This window comes from Schistocerca nitens, chromosome 6, assembly GCF_023898315.1.
Source record: "Schistocerca nitens isolate TAMUIC-IGC-003100 chromosome 6, iqSchNite1.1, whole genome shotgun sequence".
NCBI classification, from domain to species: Eukaryota; Metazoa; Arthropoda; class Insecta; order Orthoptera; family Acrididae; genus Schistocerca; species Schistocerca nitens.
The window spans coordinates 174,897,151-174,915,858 of record NC_064619.1 but is presented as its reverse complement, the minus strand read 5'-3'; the positions used below and the strand labels follow the sequence as shown (position 1 = coordinate 174,915,858).

General features: G+C 42.9%; 1 protein-coding gene across 1 annotated transcript in view; it reads right to left on the bottom strand.

The window, feature by feature from the left end:
- Positions 1–18,708, bottom strand: part of LOC126263277 (uncharacterized) — an 881,511-nt gene that overhangs the window by 301,071 nt on the left and 561,732 nt on the right. The window contains exon 7 of the mRNA XM_049960363.1: positions 13,833–13,979. Coding sequence (XP_049816320.1) covers positions 13,833–13,979 — 147 coding nt within the window. The remainder of the gene's footprint in view (positions 1–13,832; positions 13,980–18,708) is intronic.

Below are 18,708 nucleotides of genomic sequence, written 5' to 3'. Positions count from 1 at the left end.
TCCCGCACATCTTCGATGGGATTTAAGTAGGGGAAACGAGCTGGCCGGCCGAAGTGGCCGTGCGGTTAAAGGCGCTGCAGTCTGGAACCGCAAGACCGCTACGGTCGCAGGTTCGAATCCTGCCTCGGGCATGGATGTTTGTGATGTCCTTAGGTTAGTTAGGTTTAACTAGTTCTAAGTTCTAGGGGACTAATGACCTCAGCAGTTGAGTCCCATAGTGCTCAGAGCCATTTGAACCATTTTTTGAAACGAGCTGGCCAGTCCACTATCCGAAAACCCTCTCGTTTCGAAAGCTCGTCCACATCCACAGTTCGATGTGATCACGTTTTGTCATCCACACAAAAGAAGTTAGCGCAGAATGCACGTCTCAATAGGCGGACATGAGGAAGGAGTATAGTGTCAGAATAACGTTTACCGGTGAGTTACTGTGTTCAAAAATTTGGAGGTCACTACGTCCACGCCATATTATGCCTTCTCACGTCATAACCACTGGATCAGCAAAACACTAATGTTTGATAATGGTGAGTTTACCCTCCTATGGCGAGAGTTGGGAACACATAATGCACCCACAAACACTGTCGAACATGATCGATTTGGTGGTCAAGGTGTTATGACTTTGGAAGGCATAATGCTGCATGGCTATACTTATTCCAAATCTTTGAACACACTACACTCTCCCGTGACCGTTATAGTGACACTGTACTGTTTCCCCATGCGCGTCTTCTCAAGGGTAAATTCCTCCCAGACTTAATTTTTGTGGACGACAAAGCGCGACTTCATAGAACAGCGGAACTGAAGGCGCTCTTGGAACAAGAGGATATTCGGCCGATGGACTGGCCTATCAGTTGTTGTTGTATGTTATATGTTAACCGGGGACCTAGAAACGACGGAGAGGCTCCGTCCCCGCCGTAGCTGCAGTGGTCCACTTCAACCCTGCGCCGCCCCACACCGAACCCAGGGTTATTGTGCGGTTCGGCCCCCGGTGGACCCCCCAGGGAACGTCTCACACCAGACGAGTGTAACCCCTATTTTTGCGTGGTAGAGCAATGGTGGTGCACGCGTACGTGGAGAATTCGTTTGCGCAGCAATCACCGACATAGTGTAGCTGAGGTGGAACAAGGGGAACCAGACCGCATTCGCCGAGACAGATGGAAAACCGCCTAGAAACCATCCACAGACTGGCCGGCTCACCGGACCTCGACGCAAGTCCGCCCGGCGGATTCATGCCGGGGACCTGGCGATTCTTCCCGCTCCGGAAGGCCGTGCGTTAGACCGTCCGGCTAACCGGACGGGCTCCGCCTATCAGTTACTCCGATTTAAGTCGCATCGAGGGATGCGTCGGGGAGACGTATTCCGGCACGTCCACGTGCAGCAATGAGAATCTAGCAGTTACAACCGCACTGACGGACGAATGGAACGCCTTACCACAGTAACTCCTTACCGACTCGTGGCCAGGAAGGGAGCGCGTTGCAGAGCATGAGCTTTTGTCCGTGGTGAGCACACGCCCTGTTATGAATCATTCTCGCCTTTTTTACTGTCCAGCGGACCATCACGAATTTCGGTGGCTGCAGCGTAATAATTATTTCCTTTGAATCGAAGTCTCATTTGTGTTCATCTCATTGCGTATTTCATTCAGTTACCTTCTGCACTACACTGTAGCAGTTCTTCCTGTCAGTGACACACAATGTGAAAGCTATTTTCGACTTTACGTTTTGTACATGAGTGAATTTTTCCATGGAGAATCAAGAGTATTCTCTTATTATTATTATTTTTGTTCTACTCAGCTCCGTTTTTCGTTTTAATGTGTATAATTTCGATTTCCATGCAACTACGGTTATATCTTCATGCATTTTTCTCTCTTTCATCGACGTGATACATTATTAGTGTGCCCTGTCACCCTCTAGTATGGTAACTATGAGACTAATATAGTACCTTAGCTTTTACACTAAAGGATGCTGGGGAGAAATTAACAGGACATATTTCCAGTGGCAAATCACAACAATCACAACGATAAAACGTCTCAAGACGAAGGCGTAGTTGCTTGGAAATGATTGCAAACAAATTGTAACAACAAAAACAAATGAATGAAAAAAGTAAACTGCGTAATTTTTGGTATGGAAACTGTAGCAGCTATTCATTTCTTCACAAACAGCGAATGTCAAACTAACAAATAAATTGTAAGTGAGAAACATACACTTTTTTTAATGAAATATGCATATTTTAAATGAGTGTTCAGGTAGACTTTATTACCTGCATTCTAGAAAAGTCGTTTCCGATGTGCGTGAGACGCAATAAAATCTTACTCGAAGAGCACAAACATGTGACAATAGTTTAGGAAGAATTTCAAAATGATATTCATCTATGTTGAGTCATGAAATTATTTAGTTTTCTATGTTCCACAGATCATTTGAACTATTCTTTTATCGATATGATGCGGAAAGAATCAGTTTATAGTATATTTATACATGTGTTAACATTAAACAATACATTTTTTTAGTCCTCTTCGTGCCACTTCACTTCAACTTCTTTTCAACCTATTGGGCATTTTATGGTATTGGGCAAATGATCAAAAAAATTTTGTTGCGTATTAAAGTCCTTTCTAAGCCACTGATAGATTTAATAATGGGCAATAAATGTCTTTTTCATCTAGTTTTGTTGGTATGAATATCAATTTTCTTGTCAAATTGTCACGGATAATTTATGAGAAATATCTTTAGCGAATGCGTATATTCTGGTGGTGCAGTTAAATTACCGAACTCCTTGAAGAGGTTCCTGTATGACGACCACAGGTGAAAACTATATGTTATTCTTACTGCTCTTACTTGTTCAACCAGTACTCTCTTAATGAGTTACGAGTTACTCCGGAAAATAATTCCAAAAGACATTACTGAGTGGAAATATGCAAAACATATCAGGAAGTAAATCCGTCTGTTTCCAAGACATGGGATTACGCGAAGAGAAAAAGCAGCTGAACTTGTTTGAGAAGCTTAGTAACATAGTTCTTCCAGAGAAGCTGTCATCTTTGTGTACACCGTAACATTTACAACAATCTACGCATTTACCGACTATTGTTCATATGCTAAATCAGTTGCTGGTAATACTCTGTTTGTTGTACAGAACTGAATACAGTGTGTTTTCTTAAAATTTAGGGGAAGTTCATTTTCAGAGAGCCATTTAGTAACTCTTCGTAAAGCATCGTTAACATTATGTAGCTTTTTCTCTAATGGGTGTTATTTAAAATCTTGTTGATAGTTTCAGAATAACTACATTATTTACATTTTACGATTTATCTGTTTTGAACATGAAACATATAGCTGCCTTATGCAGGGGTTCGTCATTTCATGCCCAAATAAGGATGTGCGTCACGTCGAATAAGGTGTTGCTTCGTCGCGATACCGGTATAAAACTGGCACAAAGAAATATACCTTTCATTGCGTCTGCGTCTCCTAGACGACTTCTTCTCAGACGAAAAAATTGGTTTGTTAGTTCTTTGCGATAATTCAGAAGAGAACAGTTGAAGTGTACATACAGAGATGTCCCGACAGACGATATCCAAGAGAAATGACAATTCAGTCAATGTGCAAAAAGTTATTATTTACATTACACAGGAGCACTATGCAGACGGTAAAGAGCAAGCCTTTAACGAATGGAGCGAACTAAATGGAAGTTGGGTCAGCTGTTCTTCATAATACACATGTTAGCGAGAGCTTCCAGAATAAGTCATACAGGCATTGTTGGCATTTTGCGCACAAACATCTTCCAACAGTAACACAGTAACAGTAACACACTTGATCAGTAGCTTTACCAGTGAGGTACAAGAATATGAGTGTAATTCTGTCACCCGGTTCTGAAGCGACATCTAGACAAATGGTCTCTCTTCACAGAATTCTCTTTACCGAAGAATCTACCTTTGCTAAATGAAGAAATACGCATTACAGGGCCTCTGAGAACCCGCGCTGACAGAGGTTAAACGTCAGAGGCAGTGGAGTGTGAACATTGGTGGGAGATTACGGTGTAGTACGTGATGGGTTCTTATTTAATTGAAGAAACATTAACGGATAAAAGATGCTCACAAATGCTAACTGAAGAACTATCAGCTCTCCTAGAGGAGGTATCACTTGCGTGCCTGGCTCACTACCCCTAAGTCATGGCTAGAAAGCTGCTCATCGACAGCTTTCCTTGTCGCTGGTTAGGCAGCGTAGGCGTTATCAGTAGGCCTGCACGTTCTCCTGATTTTGATACCATACATATGTACCGGCGATTACGAACCCTAACGGTAACGCGCCAACCTTTCAATATGCCTGCATAGATTTGCGTCCATATATGGCGATCCTGTGCACTTTGGACCCAGGACATCCAGTGCTTGAAATCCTTCTGCAGTTCATCTTCTAATCGCTTCCCTTGTCTTCCAATTAGTCTATTTCCACCATGTTTCTCAGTAAGTAAAGTTTTGGGCCGGAAAGTGTCTGCCCAAATGAGGAGGAGGAGGATATTTAACGTCCCGTCGACAACGAGGTCATTAGAGACGGAGCGCAAGCTCGGGTGAGGGAAGGATGGGGAAGGAAATTGGCCGTGCCCTTTCAAAGGAACCATCCCGGCATTTGCCTGAAGCGATTTAGGGAAATCACGGAAAACCTAAATCAGGATGGCCGGAGACGGGATTGAACCGTCGTCCTCCCGAATGCGATGCCCAAATGAGAATGTGCCCTGCCGGGCTTATTCTCCCCGCTTTCATTTTCTTCACGACATTCAGTTGCTGCATCACGTTAAACATCAGAGGCAATGTAGCATGAACATTTGGCGTTCTCTTCGCGGGCTGGTCCAAAAATCTTTCTCCCGATTTTCCGCTATAAAGGTCAACAGGTTCTCTTCGTCTTTCTCTGTGATGTCTTAAAGTTTGATCTTAACTGACAGATTTTTTGATGAAATTACTCGCATCTGCTTCAGACCGAAGTAAGTTTTAGACCAAATGATAAAAGTCATGCAATGTAGGCTTTCACGGCCGGTGTTGTCTTCAGTTGAAACTTCCGGATTAAGAGGCCGTGGTCGATGTATAAAATTTCCACCTAACGTTTCGATACCGTCTTCATCACGTGACGAATGGTGGTGCCCTCTACGAGCTCTATAAATGCTAGAGTACCTGGAGCCTCAGTGGCAGTAGCCGGACGACCTCAGAAGATGTCTCCCGCAGATGGAGACGAAACGTTAGGTGGAAATTTTATACATCTACCACGGCCTCTCAGCCCGGAAGTTTCATCCACTGACAAAAGGTTTATTAGACCGAGGCGCTTGTCGTCAGGCAACTGGAATCACAGTGATGTTAAGGGGTTGCCTACCTACAGGCACAATAAACTACTTTATAGATTCTCTCTGTAAACGCTCACTTTTAAAATTCTCAATAAAGGTGAGCGGAAGCCACCGACGGTTTTGCCGAAATGGGACAGGGGGGGGGGGGGGGGCCTTTCAGAGCGATCCTTGGCCATTTTATCCACGCATGTGTCAGTACCGGATCCGTCCGTGATTACGCCAAAGGAGGGACGCGAAGTCGTAGGGCTGAAAAAGCATAAGCATCCTTTGTTGCTTTGGATAACGTTCAGATTTCGTCGAACGGTTTTCAATAGTCCCTAGGTCTTCCAGCCTGTTCACGAGAGCATACATTGTAGTCGTGCTGTTCTCCAAAGAGATGTGATCACGCTTAATGGTGGTGAAACCCGACAATGTCCATAGAGAAGGGTTGAAACGTCCGAGGATGTCAGTACTGTCAAAGGCTGCCTAGAACGTCTTCCTGCTCCTCATCGCACTGCAGACTGTCGTTTTTGGCTGCGAAATGTGTTGGAATCAACAACCCAAGGAAACGTGTGGCCCACTGACGCCATTTATGAGACCTCCTGAGGCATTTTCGTGACATTGGTGAGCGGTGGTTTGTCTGGAATGTTTTCCTCGGTCACCCACACGAAAATCGCGAGATTTCAACGGTGGGCGCCACGGTTCTGACCTCCACCACAGAGGCGTGGAAAGAAGATGTGAGATGTGGAGAAGAAGGGCTGTGACACGTCAACGGTGGCGTTGGGCAGAATTGTGGTGAAACTTGGTGCCAATGTGAAGTCATTAAGCCGCCTTAGACGTCACATGAACTTCTGAGACGTAGATTTTTTTTTTTTTTTTCGTGTGTATCGACACTTTGCTGTTTGAAGCTTCACCGAGTGTTTCACAGAGTGTCAACAGATGAAACCCCACGGCATGGTTTCAGTTCGGGGTTGGCGTGGCCGCGCGGGCTGCTCGGCAAGCCGGGGCTCGTCAGCAACCGCGTGGTGCCGAACGTTAACCGGAGCAAGAGGGGCAGCCACAGCAGATGGTCCAGACCGACCGCGTGCCTGGGAATTCCTTGTTGACACTGTGTTGAGGAAGGTACTTTGTGTCAATGATGGAGATTTGTATGCCGGGTGTGCCAAAGATTGCAGACAATGTGTTTCCATAATGGCAGACATCTCACAGTTCATGTAGAAATTACGAGGGCAGTTCAATAAGTAATGCAACACATTTTTTTTCTCGACCAATTTTGGTTGAAAAAACCGGAAATTTCTTGTGGAATATTTTCAAACATTCCCGCTTCGTCTCGTATAGTTTCATTGACTTCCGACAGGTGGCAGCCCTGTACGGAGCTGTTAAAATGACGTCTGTAACGGATGTGCGTTGCAAACAACGGGCAGTGATCGAGTTTCTTTTGGCGGAAAACCAGGGCATCTCAGATATTCATAGGCGCTTGCAGAATGTCTACGGTTATCTGTCAGTGGACAAAAGCACGGTGAGTCGTTGGGCAAAGCGTGTGTCATCATCGCCGCAAGGTCAAGCAAGACTGTCTGATCTCCCGCGTGCGGGCCGGCCGTGCACAGCTGTGACTCCTGCAATGGCGGAGCGTGCGAACACACTCGTTCGAGATGATCGACGGATCACCATCAAACAACTCAGTGCTCAACTTGACATCTCTGTTGGTAGTGCTGTCACAATTGTTCACCAGTTGGGATATTCAAAGGTTTGTTCCCGCTGGGTCCCTCGTTGTCTAACCGAACACCATAAAGAGCAAAGGAGAACCATCTGTGCGGAATTGCTTGCTCGTCATGTGGCTGAGGGTGACAATTTCTTATCAAAGATTGTTACAGGCGATGAAACATGGGTTCATCACTTCGAACCTGAAACAAAACGGCAATCAATGGAGTGGCGCCACACCCACTCCCCTATGAAGAAAAAGTTTAAAGCCATACCCTCAGCCGGTAAAGTCATGGTTACAGTCTTCTGGGACGCTGAAGGGGTTATTCTGTTCGATGTCCTTCCCCATGGTCAAACGATCAACTCTGAAGTGTATTGTGCTACTCTTCAGAAATTGAAGAAACGACTTCAGCGTGTTCGTAGGCACAAAAATCTGAATGAACTTCTCCTTCTTCATGACAACGCAAGACCTCACACAAGTCTTCGCACCCGAGAGGAGCTCACAAAACTTCAGTGGACTGTTCTTCCTCATGCACCCTACAGCCCCGATCTCGCACCGTCGGATTTCCATATGTTTGGCCCAATGAAGGACGCAATCCGTGGGAGGCACTACGCGGATGATGAAGAAGTTATTGATGCAGTACGACGTTGGCTCCGACATCGACCAGTGGAATGGTACCGTGCAGGCATACAGGCCCTCATTTCAAGGTGGCGTAAGGCCGTAGCATTGAATGGAGATTACGTTGGAAAACAGTATTGTGTAGCTAAAAGATTGGGGAATAACCTGGTGTATTTCAATGCTGAATAAAACAACCCCTGTTTCAGAAAAAAAATGTGTTGCATTACTTATTGAGCTGCCCTCGTAATAATAGCCAGAGGAATTATGATACCTTGAAAAGAAATATGTACATTACCATTATTTGCACGACAATTCTGACGGTGTAATCAGATTTTCAATATCCTTATTGGCTATAAGTTTAGTATCTGACTGTAAATTATACAAGTAACACCCGGTAACGAGTTTTCAAAATCCAAATGGTTCATCCGATTTTGTCTATCGTCATGTAACTTGGCGGCTGAGGACTGAATGCGCAGTAGCACTGAAGTCACGTGACCTGCCGACCAATAGAAGTCAAAAAATGGCTCGGAGCACTATGGGACTTAACTTCTGAGGTCATCAGTCCCCTAGAACTTAGAACTAATTAAACCTAAGTAACCTAAGGACATCACACACATCCATGCCCGAGGCAGGGTTCGAACCTGCGACCTTTGCGGTCGCGTGGTTCCAGACTGTAGCGCATAGAACCGCTCGGCCATTCCGGCCGGCAAAAGGAGTCAGTCAGCCATAGCGAGCGCCCAATTTTATGTCGTTTTGTGCGGAGTAAGTTTTCGACTGGTTTTAGCATTATGTGTGGTGCTTTTTCGGAAGTTATTGCAAGGCATTATGGTAATATGAGTGCCAACAGCAAATCTCACCCAGTATTACACAGGCAGGCGAGGGAAATAATATTTTGCGAGTATCAGTTCTTTAGACGGCAGTTGGAAGTGGCAGCCTCAGCTGACAAAAAAGCGTCACCCAGTGTTGCCAAGTGCCAAGAACAAACAGCTGAGGCGTGTGGTATCGGTTTGAGAACTGTACAATGGATCGCCAGTGAAGCCAAAGCATCTGCTGAAGAGAACGCATCACCTATTTTTAAGTCGCCTGGTAAGAAATTCGTAAGTGAGCTTGACGATTTCAGCAAGAATGTGTTACAGCGCAAAATATTCGACGTGTATAGCCAAGGTGAATATCCTGCAGCAGATAAATAATGTTCCTCCATGAAAGAAGCCGAAAGTTTCAATGGCAGCAAATCTACCATGCTCAGAATAGTAAGACAGATGGGATTTAAATACAGAAAGAGCAATGACGGAAGAAAACTGCTCTTAGAAAGAAGTGACATTGTAGTTGCAAGAAATGTGTTCTTGAGAGAAATGCACTAGGTAAGACAAGCCAGAAAATCAAGTATTTATTATCTCCATGAGACATACATTCACCAGAACCATTCAAGACCAATGTTCTGGAAGATAAGTGACAATGTTGGTGGTCTGAAGGTACCTGTGGGAAAAGGGGGACACCTTATTGGCTTCACGCTGGTTCTGCAAAGACAGGTATAATACCAGAGAGTAAATTAATATTTAATGCATCGGAGACGAAGGAATCAGATGACTATCACTCTGAAATGACCTATGCTGTCTTCAAGCGGTGGTTTGTGCAACAGCTACTTCTGTACATGGCAGAGATATCTGTTATTGCCATGGACAACGCGAGTACAAGTAAATAAGACTCCTACTTCAAGCCGGCCGGAGTGGCCGAGCGGTTCTAGGCGCTACAGTCTCGAACCGCGCGACCGCTACGGGCATGGATGTGATGTGTGTGATGTCCTTAGGTTAGATAGGTTTAAGTAGTTCTAAGTTCTGGGGGACTGATGACCTCAGAAATTAAGTCCCATAGTGCTCAGAGCCATTTGAGCCTCCTACTTCAAATACCAGGAAGGATGAAATTGTTTCATCGTTGTCGTCTAATGGAATTCCTCACACAGCGTCACAGACCAGGGCAGAGTTACTCATGCTCGTAAATGCAAGCAAGCCGAAATACCGCACTTACAAGATAGATGAACTGGCAAGATAGTCTGGTCACCGAATAATCAGGTTACCACCATATCACTGACACTACAATCCTACTGAGCTGGTATGGGCGCAAGTTAAAGCCCATATCTCAGAAAGAAACAGCACCTTCCGAACTGATGACATGGAAAGACTCACACATGAAGCAGTAGACAACTTAAGCATATCAGCATGGGCAAACTGCATCAGACATTCGGAAACACTCCAGGAAGAAGATTTTAAAAAGGAAATCGACAGAGACTCCGTGTCGGAGCCTTTCATAATTAATCATCACGATTCGGATTCGTCTTTATCAGACAGCGAGGATGAAGACGATGTTTTGGAATACCTGTGACAGTACTGCAATGCTGCAGTAAGCATTTAAACATATATCGTAAATCATAAGCCTACATTATGTAACTTGAGTATAGGTTTGCATGGCTGGTAAACGTAATTATAAAAAAAGATTTTAGCTTCTTACGCAGTTTCGTTCTGGATTTTGTTTAGAGCTTGTCTTCAGTGATTACACTCGTCGATTTTCTTATTGAATTATCCGTCAAAACATGTAAATTTTCGTTTGTATTTATGCTTGATGGAGTGCTATCTTCATTTTTTAAAAGTAATTGCCCTTGCTTGCCCGAAAATTAGTCGCAACAAACAGCATGTGGAGACTTGTTTTATATTATGTATGACAATAACTATGTACCATAGACACAATATCAACAACTATAAATTATTTGTTTTAAGCAAGGTGTCTAGAAACAGAAAGTGCCTTTGGTTCTCTTAATAACGATTTTTAATGTGTGACAGGCTCATTTTACATTTTCTGAAATATGATTCTTTCAGCTATGTGCCGAAAAGATGCTCTACAAGTAGACTGCTCAGACGTTTGCTTAGGTCACTTAAAAGCAGGATTGTAAAAATTTCACATATGCGAATATTTCCCCTGCAATCCAAATAAATATTTTGACTACATATGGCTAGCCATCACAGGGTGAACGTATTCTCTGGGTTCGAAATGGAGACAGCAATTTTTCCCAGTACTCACAGATATTGTAAAACATTTTATTTGCATTTTTATAATTTGAGTATTAGTAGGTATACATTTTTTCGAGAGGTTTATTCTAGTTTTCAAATTTTATTTTTCAAGACAGCACAAGAGGATCGTATTTTCTGAGTTAGAATAGGCTCTGAGCACTATGGGACTTAACATCTATGGTCATCAGTCCCCTAGGACTTAGAACTACTTAAACCTAACTAACCTATGGACATCACACAACACCCAGTCATCACGAGGCAGAGAAAATCCCTGACCCCGCCGGGAATCGAACCCGGGCGCGGGAAGCGAGAACGCTACCGCACGACCACGAGCTGCGGACAGTTATAATAGGAAATATAAATAAATGCACAGCAGTTTTCCCAGTTACTCAACATGGTATTCTTGTATTGATCGACAGACACAATAAACAATGCAAATCTATGTTCATAGCTTTTTTATTGTTACACATTTTATACGACTCCATATTTTAAAGGCAGACGATTTGATGACAACGTCTTTCTCACAAAGATATATAGGTATTATTGCTCTCGTCACCTTTCCTGCATGCAGGCGTACTTCAATGCGCGGCGGTCAGTAGCCGACAGTCGAATGGAGCGGTAACGCGTAGTGTGGCTACACTGCCGCGGCTGGCGGCTGGATCCTTCCACCACTAACTGCTGGCTGTGCAGAGCTCCTCCATCACCCGCCAAGATACGTGATGCTCGCTCTAGTGTAAACTTAAATTGGTATGAATTACAGGCATGTAACTTTAATAGTACATGAGTTATTGGAAGTCAAAGTGGCCGATTACAATTGATCACGTCAGGCCATAAGTACTCCACAGTTACACGAAAAAACGGTAGCAGCATGCTTATCGATATATTTATTTCCCTATGTCTTTCTATGTATCGGATATATACTGTTCATGAAGAAATTGGTCAAATATTTACTGTGTTTTAGAAAGCACAGAGACATTAGGGTACTGGCCTACTTTTGTTGCTATTCCTTTGATATCCATCCAAAACTTTTAATATTTCAACTCTGAGTCTGAGGGTACATAGTTGAGGGCCACCATCACATTTTTATTCGAAAGCCCGCAAGCTCTCTATTAATAAGCGGCGGGTAACCAAAGAAGAGACAGCTGCAGAAGCTGCTACGGAGTCAAAGATAAAGAAAAGAATGAAGAGAAAGAGTATGTAGGATAAAGAAACAGGAGGACAACTGGAGTATGCAGTTGGAATGTTCTAAACGAGCGTAGTGGTAAGTTAATAAATCTGTAAATCTTCTTTTGCGATTTTCCAAAAACTTGAATTTTCATCATTCAGGTAAACTTTTCTCTTAAATGACTGAAGTTAAACTCACGAAAACTTGTACAGATATTTAGAATGACCTCTTCTGCCTCCCTTGCCTACTATTTCCTGAAAAATTTATGAACATGATGTCGCTGATATTCGAGCTACTTTTTTAAATATTTTTGTTGTAGTGAAATAAATTACTTGTCTCCTTCGCAGATCAGTACAGGGTAGGAAATCGGAGGCTTGAAGCACTTATGTGAATGTTGTCTGTACTCTGACTCTTTCTTACAAGCTGTGCAGTCAGTGGTTCCAAAGAAAATCGTACCGCAGTGAAATAGTGTTCCGTTTCTTACACTACTATAAATGTTGTTGTCAGTACCAAAATATAATAAATGTCTCAATGATTTTTTGGGAAATACTTTGAGTAATGACCCTAATTGCGTTTACGAATTTTGAGCTATCTCTCATTTATAGATCAGTTGCACTATGAAGGTGAAGATAATGCTAAAAATGCAACCAGTTCAGGGGTGTGTCCACTTACGAGCTGTGAGCTCTTGTTCGATAGAGGTGTATTTCACTCTAACGAAGATGAATAGGTGTTCAAAGCTCCTAAGGTATGCCTTTTACAGCCCATATTTACTAGACATTTTTTCTTGTCTACGTCTATAGTATACTACCACCTCTGAAAGTAGCATACCTCACATTCTTAGTAACAACCGTGGAAATGGAGATGAGCGTTTGGCGTCATTTTCCGGGACAGGTCTGGGGCAGGTCTGGCCGCCTTGGTGCAGGTCTTATTACATTCGACGCCACATTGGGCGACCTGCGCACCGGATGGGGATGAAATGATGAAGAAAACACAACAACCGGTGCCTGAGCGGGGAAAATTCCCGACCTAGCGGAGAATCGAACCCTGGCCCGTAGGACGGCAATCCATCACGCTGACCACTCAGCTATCGGGGCGTACAGGAACAACAGTACCAGTGCATATATTCCCTATCGGATGTATCAGAAAGATTTTCGCTTATAGCTTACATCTCGTTTGTTTCCGAACCAGAGGCCCTTACCTAAAATTGATACATTTATCTGTCTCCTTCATACCTGAAAGTTTGTAACTTCACCAAGAAATCACTCTGTATATACATACATTTACAGGCGCAGGCCCCTATAAGTTGACGCCCTGTAGCGTCGCCGGATGATGTTTCCGGACATGGGTTCCTATGTAAAAAATGGTTCAAATGGCTCTGAGCACTATGGGACTTAACATCTGAGGTCATCAGTCCCCTAGAACTTAGAACTAATTAAACCTAAGTAACCTAAGGACACCACCCACATCCATGCCCGAGGCAGGATTCGAACCTGCGACCGTAGCAGCAGCGCGGTTCCGAACTGAAGCGCCTAGAACCGCTCGGCCACTCCGGCCGGCTTTCCTATGTAAAACTTACGTACTAAGTCCCCTCTGCAACGTCTAGAAATCTGCCAAATGAATTGTGAAACACCCTTTATACACCTACCGTGCAACTCGCATCAAGCTTGTTGAAGGTGGCCATTGTGTGAGGAGGCAGAAAACCTTTTCTGATTAGAAGGCTGAACCACTTTTCGACGTCTTCCAGCTGACAGTACCCTAGTACTCGTTCTATCTTACCTTTCTTTTCAGTTTCTCAATATTTAATATAGTAGCCCGTGAGATACTGAAGAAAGTGATTGTCTACAAAGTCCACAAAGGTTAAAATGAAAATTGGACATTGCTATGGCAAGTGGCGGACGCCAGCGATTACAAGAGCGTGCTGCCAGCAGCTGAGCTTCTCTCTCTCTCTCTCTCTCTCTCTCTCTCTCACACACACACACACAGGTAGAGCCGTACTCACTCTGCCAGGAGCCCAGTGGGATGGGCGCGCCATCCAGTTTGCGCCACTCGACGTGCGGCCGGGGGTTGCCCGCGGCGCCGCAGCTGATGCGCACGTTGTCGCCCTCGTGCACCGCCGTTGGGTCCTTCCTCTCCATCGATCCTGAACCTATACAAAGAGAAAACATTTCAATCTTTGTTACGTGCCAGATTTAGACAGCGAGACGCCAGCTGCTACATTATTAATTATCTCGAAATAAACGATCTATTGCCACATAGTGCGGATTCAGAAAATTTCGCTCGTGTGGAACACAATTACTTCTTTATTCTCACCTACATCTACATTTACATGTATACTCTGCAAAACACATTTAACCCTCTAACCGGAACATCTTTTACTCGGCGGTAAGATGGAACATCGGTCTGCTAGACCGCTAGGACATTTAAAGTGTATTTTTCTCTATTTTTATGACTTTTCCGCACTTCTACGTTGCTTCTCTCTCTCTTTAAGGTGTAATTAAACATAATAATAGGTTTTTGAACCATAATATTTGTTAAAATACCAGTAAATTCAAGTTTATTACTAGGAAAAACTTTAATTTGCAGTGTTTTGTTGTTTACACATTACTCCTTTAGAAATACTTTTTTTTTACATTATTATAGTTACAACACAAAGAAAATGAATACTAAAATGTAATGCAAAGAAAAAATTTAACTTTTATTTTTAATTGCACAAGTCTTGCACACTTTTCGTGAACACTCCAAGCACGTTGGTTCTTCGCAAGAAATACACTTGTAGGCAGTTTTCCTCTTTTTTTGATATGGACAAAATCGACAGGTTTTTCTTTTACCAAGTGTGTCCGTCGGACACTCATCAACTCGAACAACAAATTTATTCCGTTGGCTAACGATTTGCTTTTCTTTTGCTGCCTCTTCTTCTAAAGATGAAATAATACTTTGTAGCTCTTGAGGCAGATTGGAGATTGCCAGTCGGGATTTTACGAAATCGTAGACCAAATATAGAGAAACTCTTTTCAGGAAATCAAAACGTGATACGGTTTTCTTCTCTCCAAAAAGTCCATAAAGTATACTTGCGTTTGATCCAGCCATGGCCACCATGTGGTAAAAAATAGCCAACGGCCACCTTCTTGTTTTGCGATTAGTAGAATAAACACTGCACTTCATATCTAGCGTGTCTATTCCACTTTTTGTGGCGTTATAAAAAGATATGATTTCAGGTTTATCATTTGAAACGTCAGTGTAATTGGAATGATGCATTGACGAAAGAAGTAGGACTGCCTTATTCCTTTTTGGGACATAAGAAAGCAGAGTCATTTCTTTCGTAAAGCCATAAAGGCTGGACCCAATTTCACGATCGCTTCTTGCTTGAAATTCTGCTGGTATCTGGGGTCTGTTTCTTTTTAGTGTCCCAACTAATGTCAAATTGTGAGCTAGTAGCTCCTGGGCAAGTTCCACAGAACAAAACCAATTGTCGCAACTAATATTTCTGTTTGTGCCATACAGCCCTTTAGATAGGCGGATTACAGACTGCGTGGGAATGCTCTTTTTCTTTTCTGCTGTAGAAAGTGTGGCTCCATCACAGCCTTTGCCGGAGTAGATGTAGGCATTGTAAATATATGCATTGTGTGCATCTGCCAGACCCATGACCTTAATGCCATATTTAGCCGGTTTATTCGGCATATATATACGAAATTTAACCCTCCCTCTGAAAGGCACCAAAGTTTCATCAACTGTCAAATGCGCTCCAGGGCTATAAATTTGTTGGCAGTTCCAAATAAACTTATTAAATATGTCTGTAATGGCAGCAGCTGGGTCATATTTTTCCCTCTGTTCCCTCGTGCTCGAGTCATCGAATCTAAATGCCCTAAGCAATATTCCTAATCGCTTTTCTGTTATTATTGATCGAAAAATTGGCCTCCCCAAGACCGAAGTGGAAAACAGCGAGGTCATAGGCTCCCTCGCAGATTTGAATATGCTGCAAAGAACTGTGACTCCAATCACAGCGTTCACTTCCTGCACAGTAGTGTCTCTGTAAGCTACACTTTCTTTTAGTTCAATAACAGAACGAATTTTGGCCAACTTTTCATTAGTATGCTTTACAATCGTCTCAATCATGTCGTCAGTAAACAAAAGGCGCCACACTTCACCTGGGAGTGGGTTTTTCCCCACGGTAAGAGCAGGCCCTTGTATCTTTGATAGCCGTACCTTTATTATATTGGATGCTGCTGTTCGCGTCTTAGAGCGAACAGGAGTTGATGACCATGTGAAACACTTGTTTCTTCCGTAGTAAGAAACTGGAAGACGACTCTCATCTAGAGTGTCATCAGAACGCGTAGATGAGCTAGCAACATCAGCAGGCTTCTGTGGAGTGATTAGTCTGCTTCCACCAGAAGTTATGTCAGACTGTGGTTGCTCTCCAGTTTCTTCGCGAACTGCGGTATTTTCGACTTCAAATATTTCTCGAATAGTTTCATCATCGCGATCATCATCATTGGGAGAGTCATCGTCATTATCTGTTTCATTGCGAGGATCTTGGATAGTAAGGTCCTCATCTGGAATGCATGATTCATCTGAATCCACTTCCGAGTCTGATTCTTCAAGGTAATTTTGAGAGCGTGCAAGGGCTACAATTCTTTTCGACCGATTTGAAACATATTTCGGACCTTCCATTGTAAACCTGCAAGGAAAAAGGGAAAAATGAGTTTTAACGAAATTTAATGGGGATAATTCTATCGCTGTAATAAGTTTGCGCGGTAAATTGGAGAATGTGTGTGAAAAACGGAAAGAGGAAAAATTAAAACGTTAAATACGAGTTGTTACACTTTTTTCTCGTTCTTCTATGAACACAAAAGTATTAAGCATCGTGTGGTGGCAAAAATTTCAATCAAATAGATGAAATGTTGCTACACAGAAAACAGAAGAGTTCAAAGAGTGGAACATCGGTCATACAGACCGACAAATGCGTGATACTTTTAGGAACACCGGTCTGGGAGACCGGCAAAAATTTGACACTTTTAGGAACACCCGGTCTGTCAGACCGGGAGGGGAATGCATTTTTTCGGAACACGGTCTCACAGACCGACAATACGTAACAAAAATTCTACTTACTTGAAAACAATGCATGCGCCGACAATACGTTGTTGGCCAGCTGCGGTTCGGGACCCGACTGAAGATTACTGGGCTTCTCCCCACCCTCACGAACAATGCAGCGCCGTTAGCATTGTTAATGTCAACTATGGCGGTATCTCAGACCGATGTTCCGTTCAAAGGGTTAAGTGCCTGGGAGAGGGTTCATCGAACCACCTTCACAATTCTCTATTATTCCAGTCTCGTAAAACGCGCGGAATAAACAAACACCTATATCTTTCCGTGCGAGCTCTGATTTCCCTTATTTTATTATAGTGACCGTCTCTCCCTATTTAGGTCGGAGACAACAAAATATTTTCGATTTGGAGGAGAAAGTTGCTGATCCAGATTTTGTGAGAAGTTTCCGGCGGAGGGAAGAACAACTTTGTTTTAATTATATCCACCCCTAATCGTGTATAATTTCGGTGACACTCTCGCCCCTATTTCGCGTTAATACAAAACGTGCTGCCCTTCTTTGAACTTTTTCGATGTACTACGTCAGTCCTATCTGGTAAGGATCCCACACCGCGCAGCAGTATTCTAAAATAGGACGGACAAGCGTAGTGTAGGCACTCTCTTTAGTAGGTCAACACCATTTTCTAAGTATCCTGGCAATGAAACGCAGTCTTTGGTTAGCCTTTCCCACAACATTTCTACGAGTTCTTTCCAATTTAAGTTGTCCGTAATTGTAATTCCTAGGTATTTAGTTGAATTTATGGTCTTCAGATGTCACTGATTTATAGTGTAACCGAAGTTTTAACGGATTCCTTTTAGCAATCCTGTGGATGACCTCACACTTATCGTTACTTAGCGTCAAATGCCAACTTTCGCACTATACAGATATTTTTTCTAAATCGTTTCACAATTATTTTTTTTTATCTTCTGATGACTTTACTAGTCGATGAACGACAGCGTCATCTGCAAACAACCTAAGACGGCTGCTCAGATTGTCGGCCAGGTAGTTTATATAGATACGGAACAGCGAAGGGCCTATAACACTACCTTGGGGAACGCCAGAAATCATTACTTTTTCACTCGATGACTTTCCGTCAATCACTTCGAATGTGACCCCTCTGACAAGAAACACGAACCCAGTCACATGAAGTAATGCTATCGAAAATGAATCCATGTTTCTTGATATACAGAAGGCTTTTGATTCTGTTTCTGACAAGCGGCTTCTAATCAGATTGCATGTCTATGACGTATTGTCTCACAAAGGAATGGTCTAATCCGACATGTCGTAACCTACACAGAAATTTTTCGTACAGGAGGAATACATCAAAAGAAATGCACCGTCAAAATTTTAGTCGCTAAGGCTCACAGTAAGTATTTAAAAAAGATGTTAAAAGTTACTCATTTTAGCTGCACGAAGAACTGCTTATAACAGCTGTTTTATCGCCCTTGTTTCCTAGCGCATGATTGCCGAATAAGCAGACGAAGTCGCAAGTGTACAGATTTTAAGTACTTAAACTACACAAAAAATTTCTCAAATCCTTAAGTTTTTAATAACTTGCACTACATATCGACAGGTAAACTGTTGCAGATGTAATAGTTAAGACATGTGACTGGCAAACGAAAGAAAGTTAAGGAGGTGTATGACGTTACATTACAGACGATCCAACAATTTATTGACATTAAATATTTTATAACAATTCTTGTTCTTGTGATCATTTTTGAATAACTTAGATTTTGCTAACAATGAAACAGTTCCTTGTTTATTCTTCTCTATTAGATGCAAAAACATTTTCCGT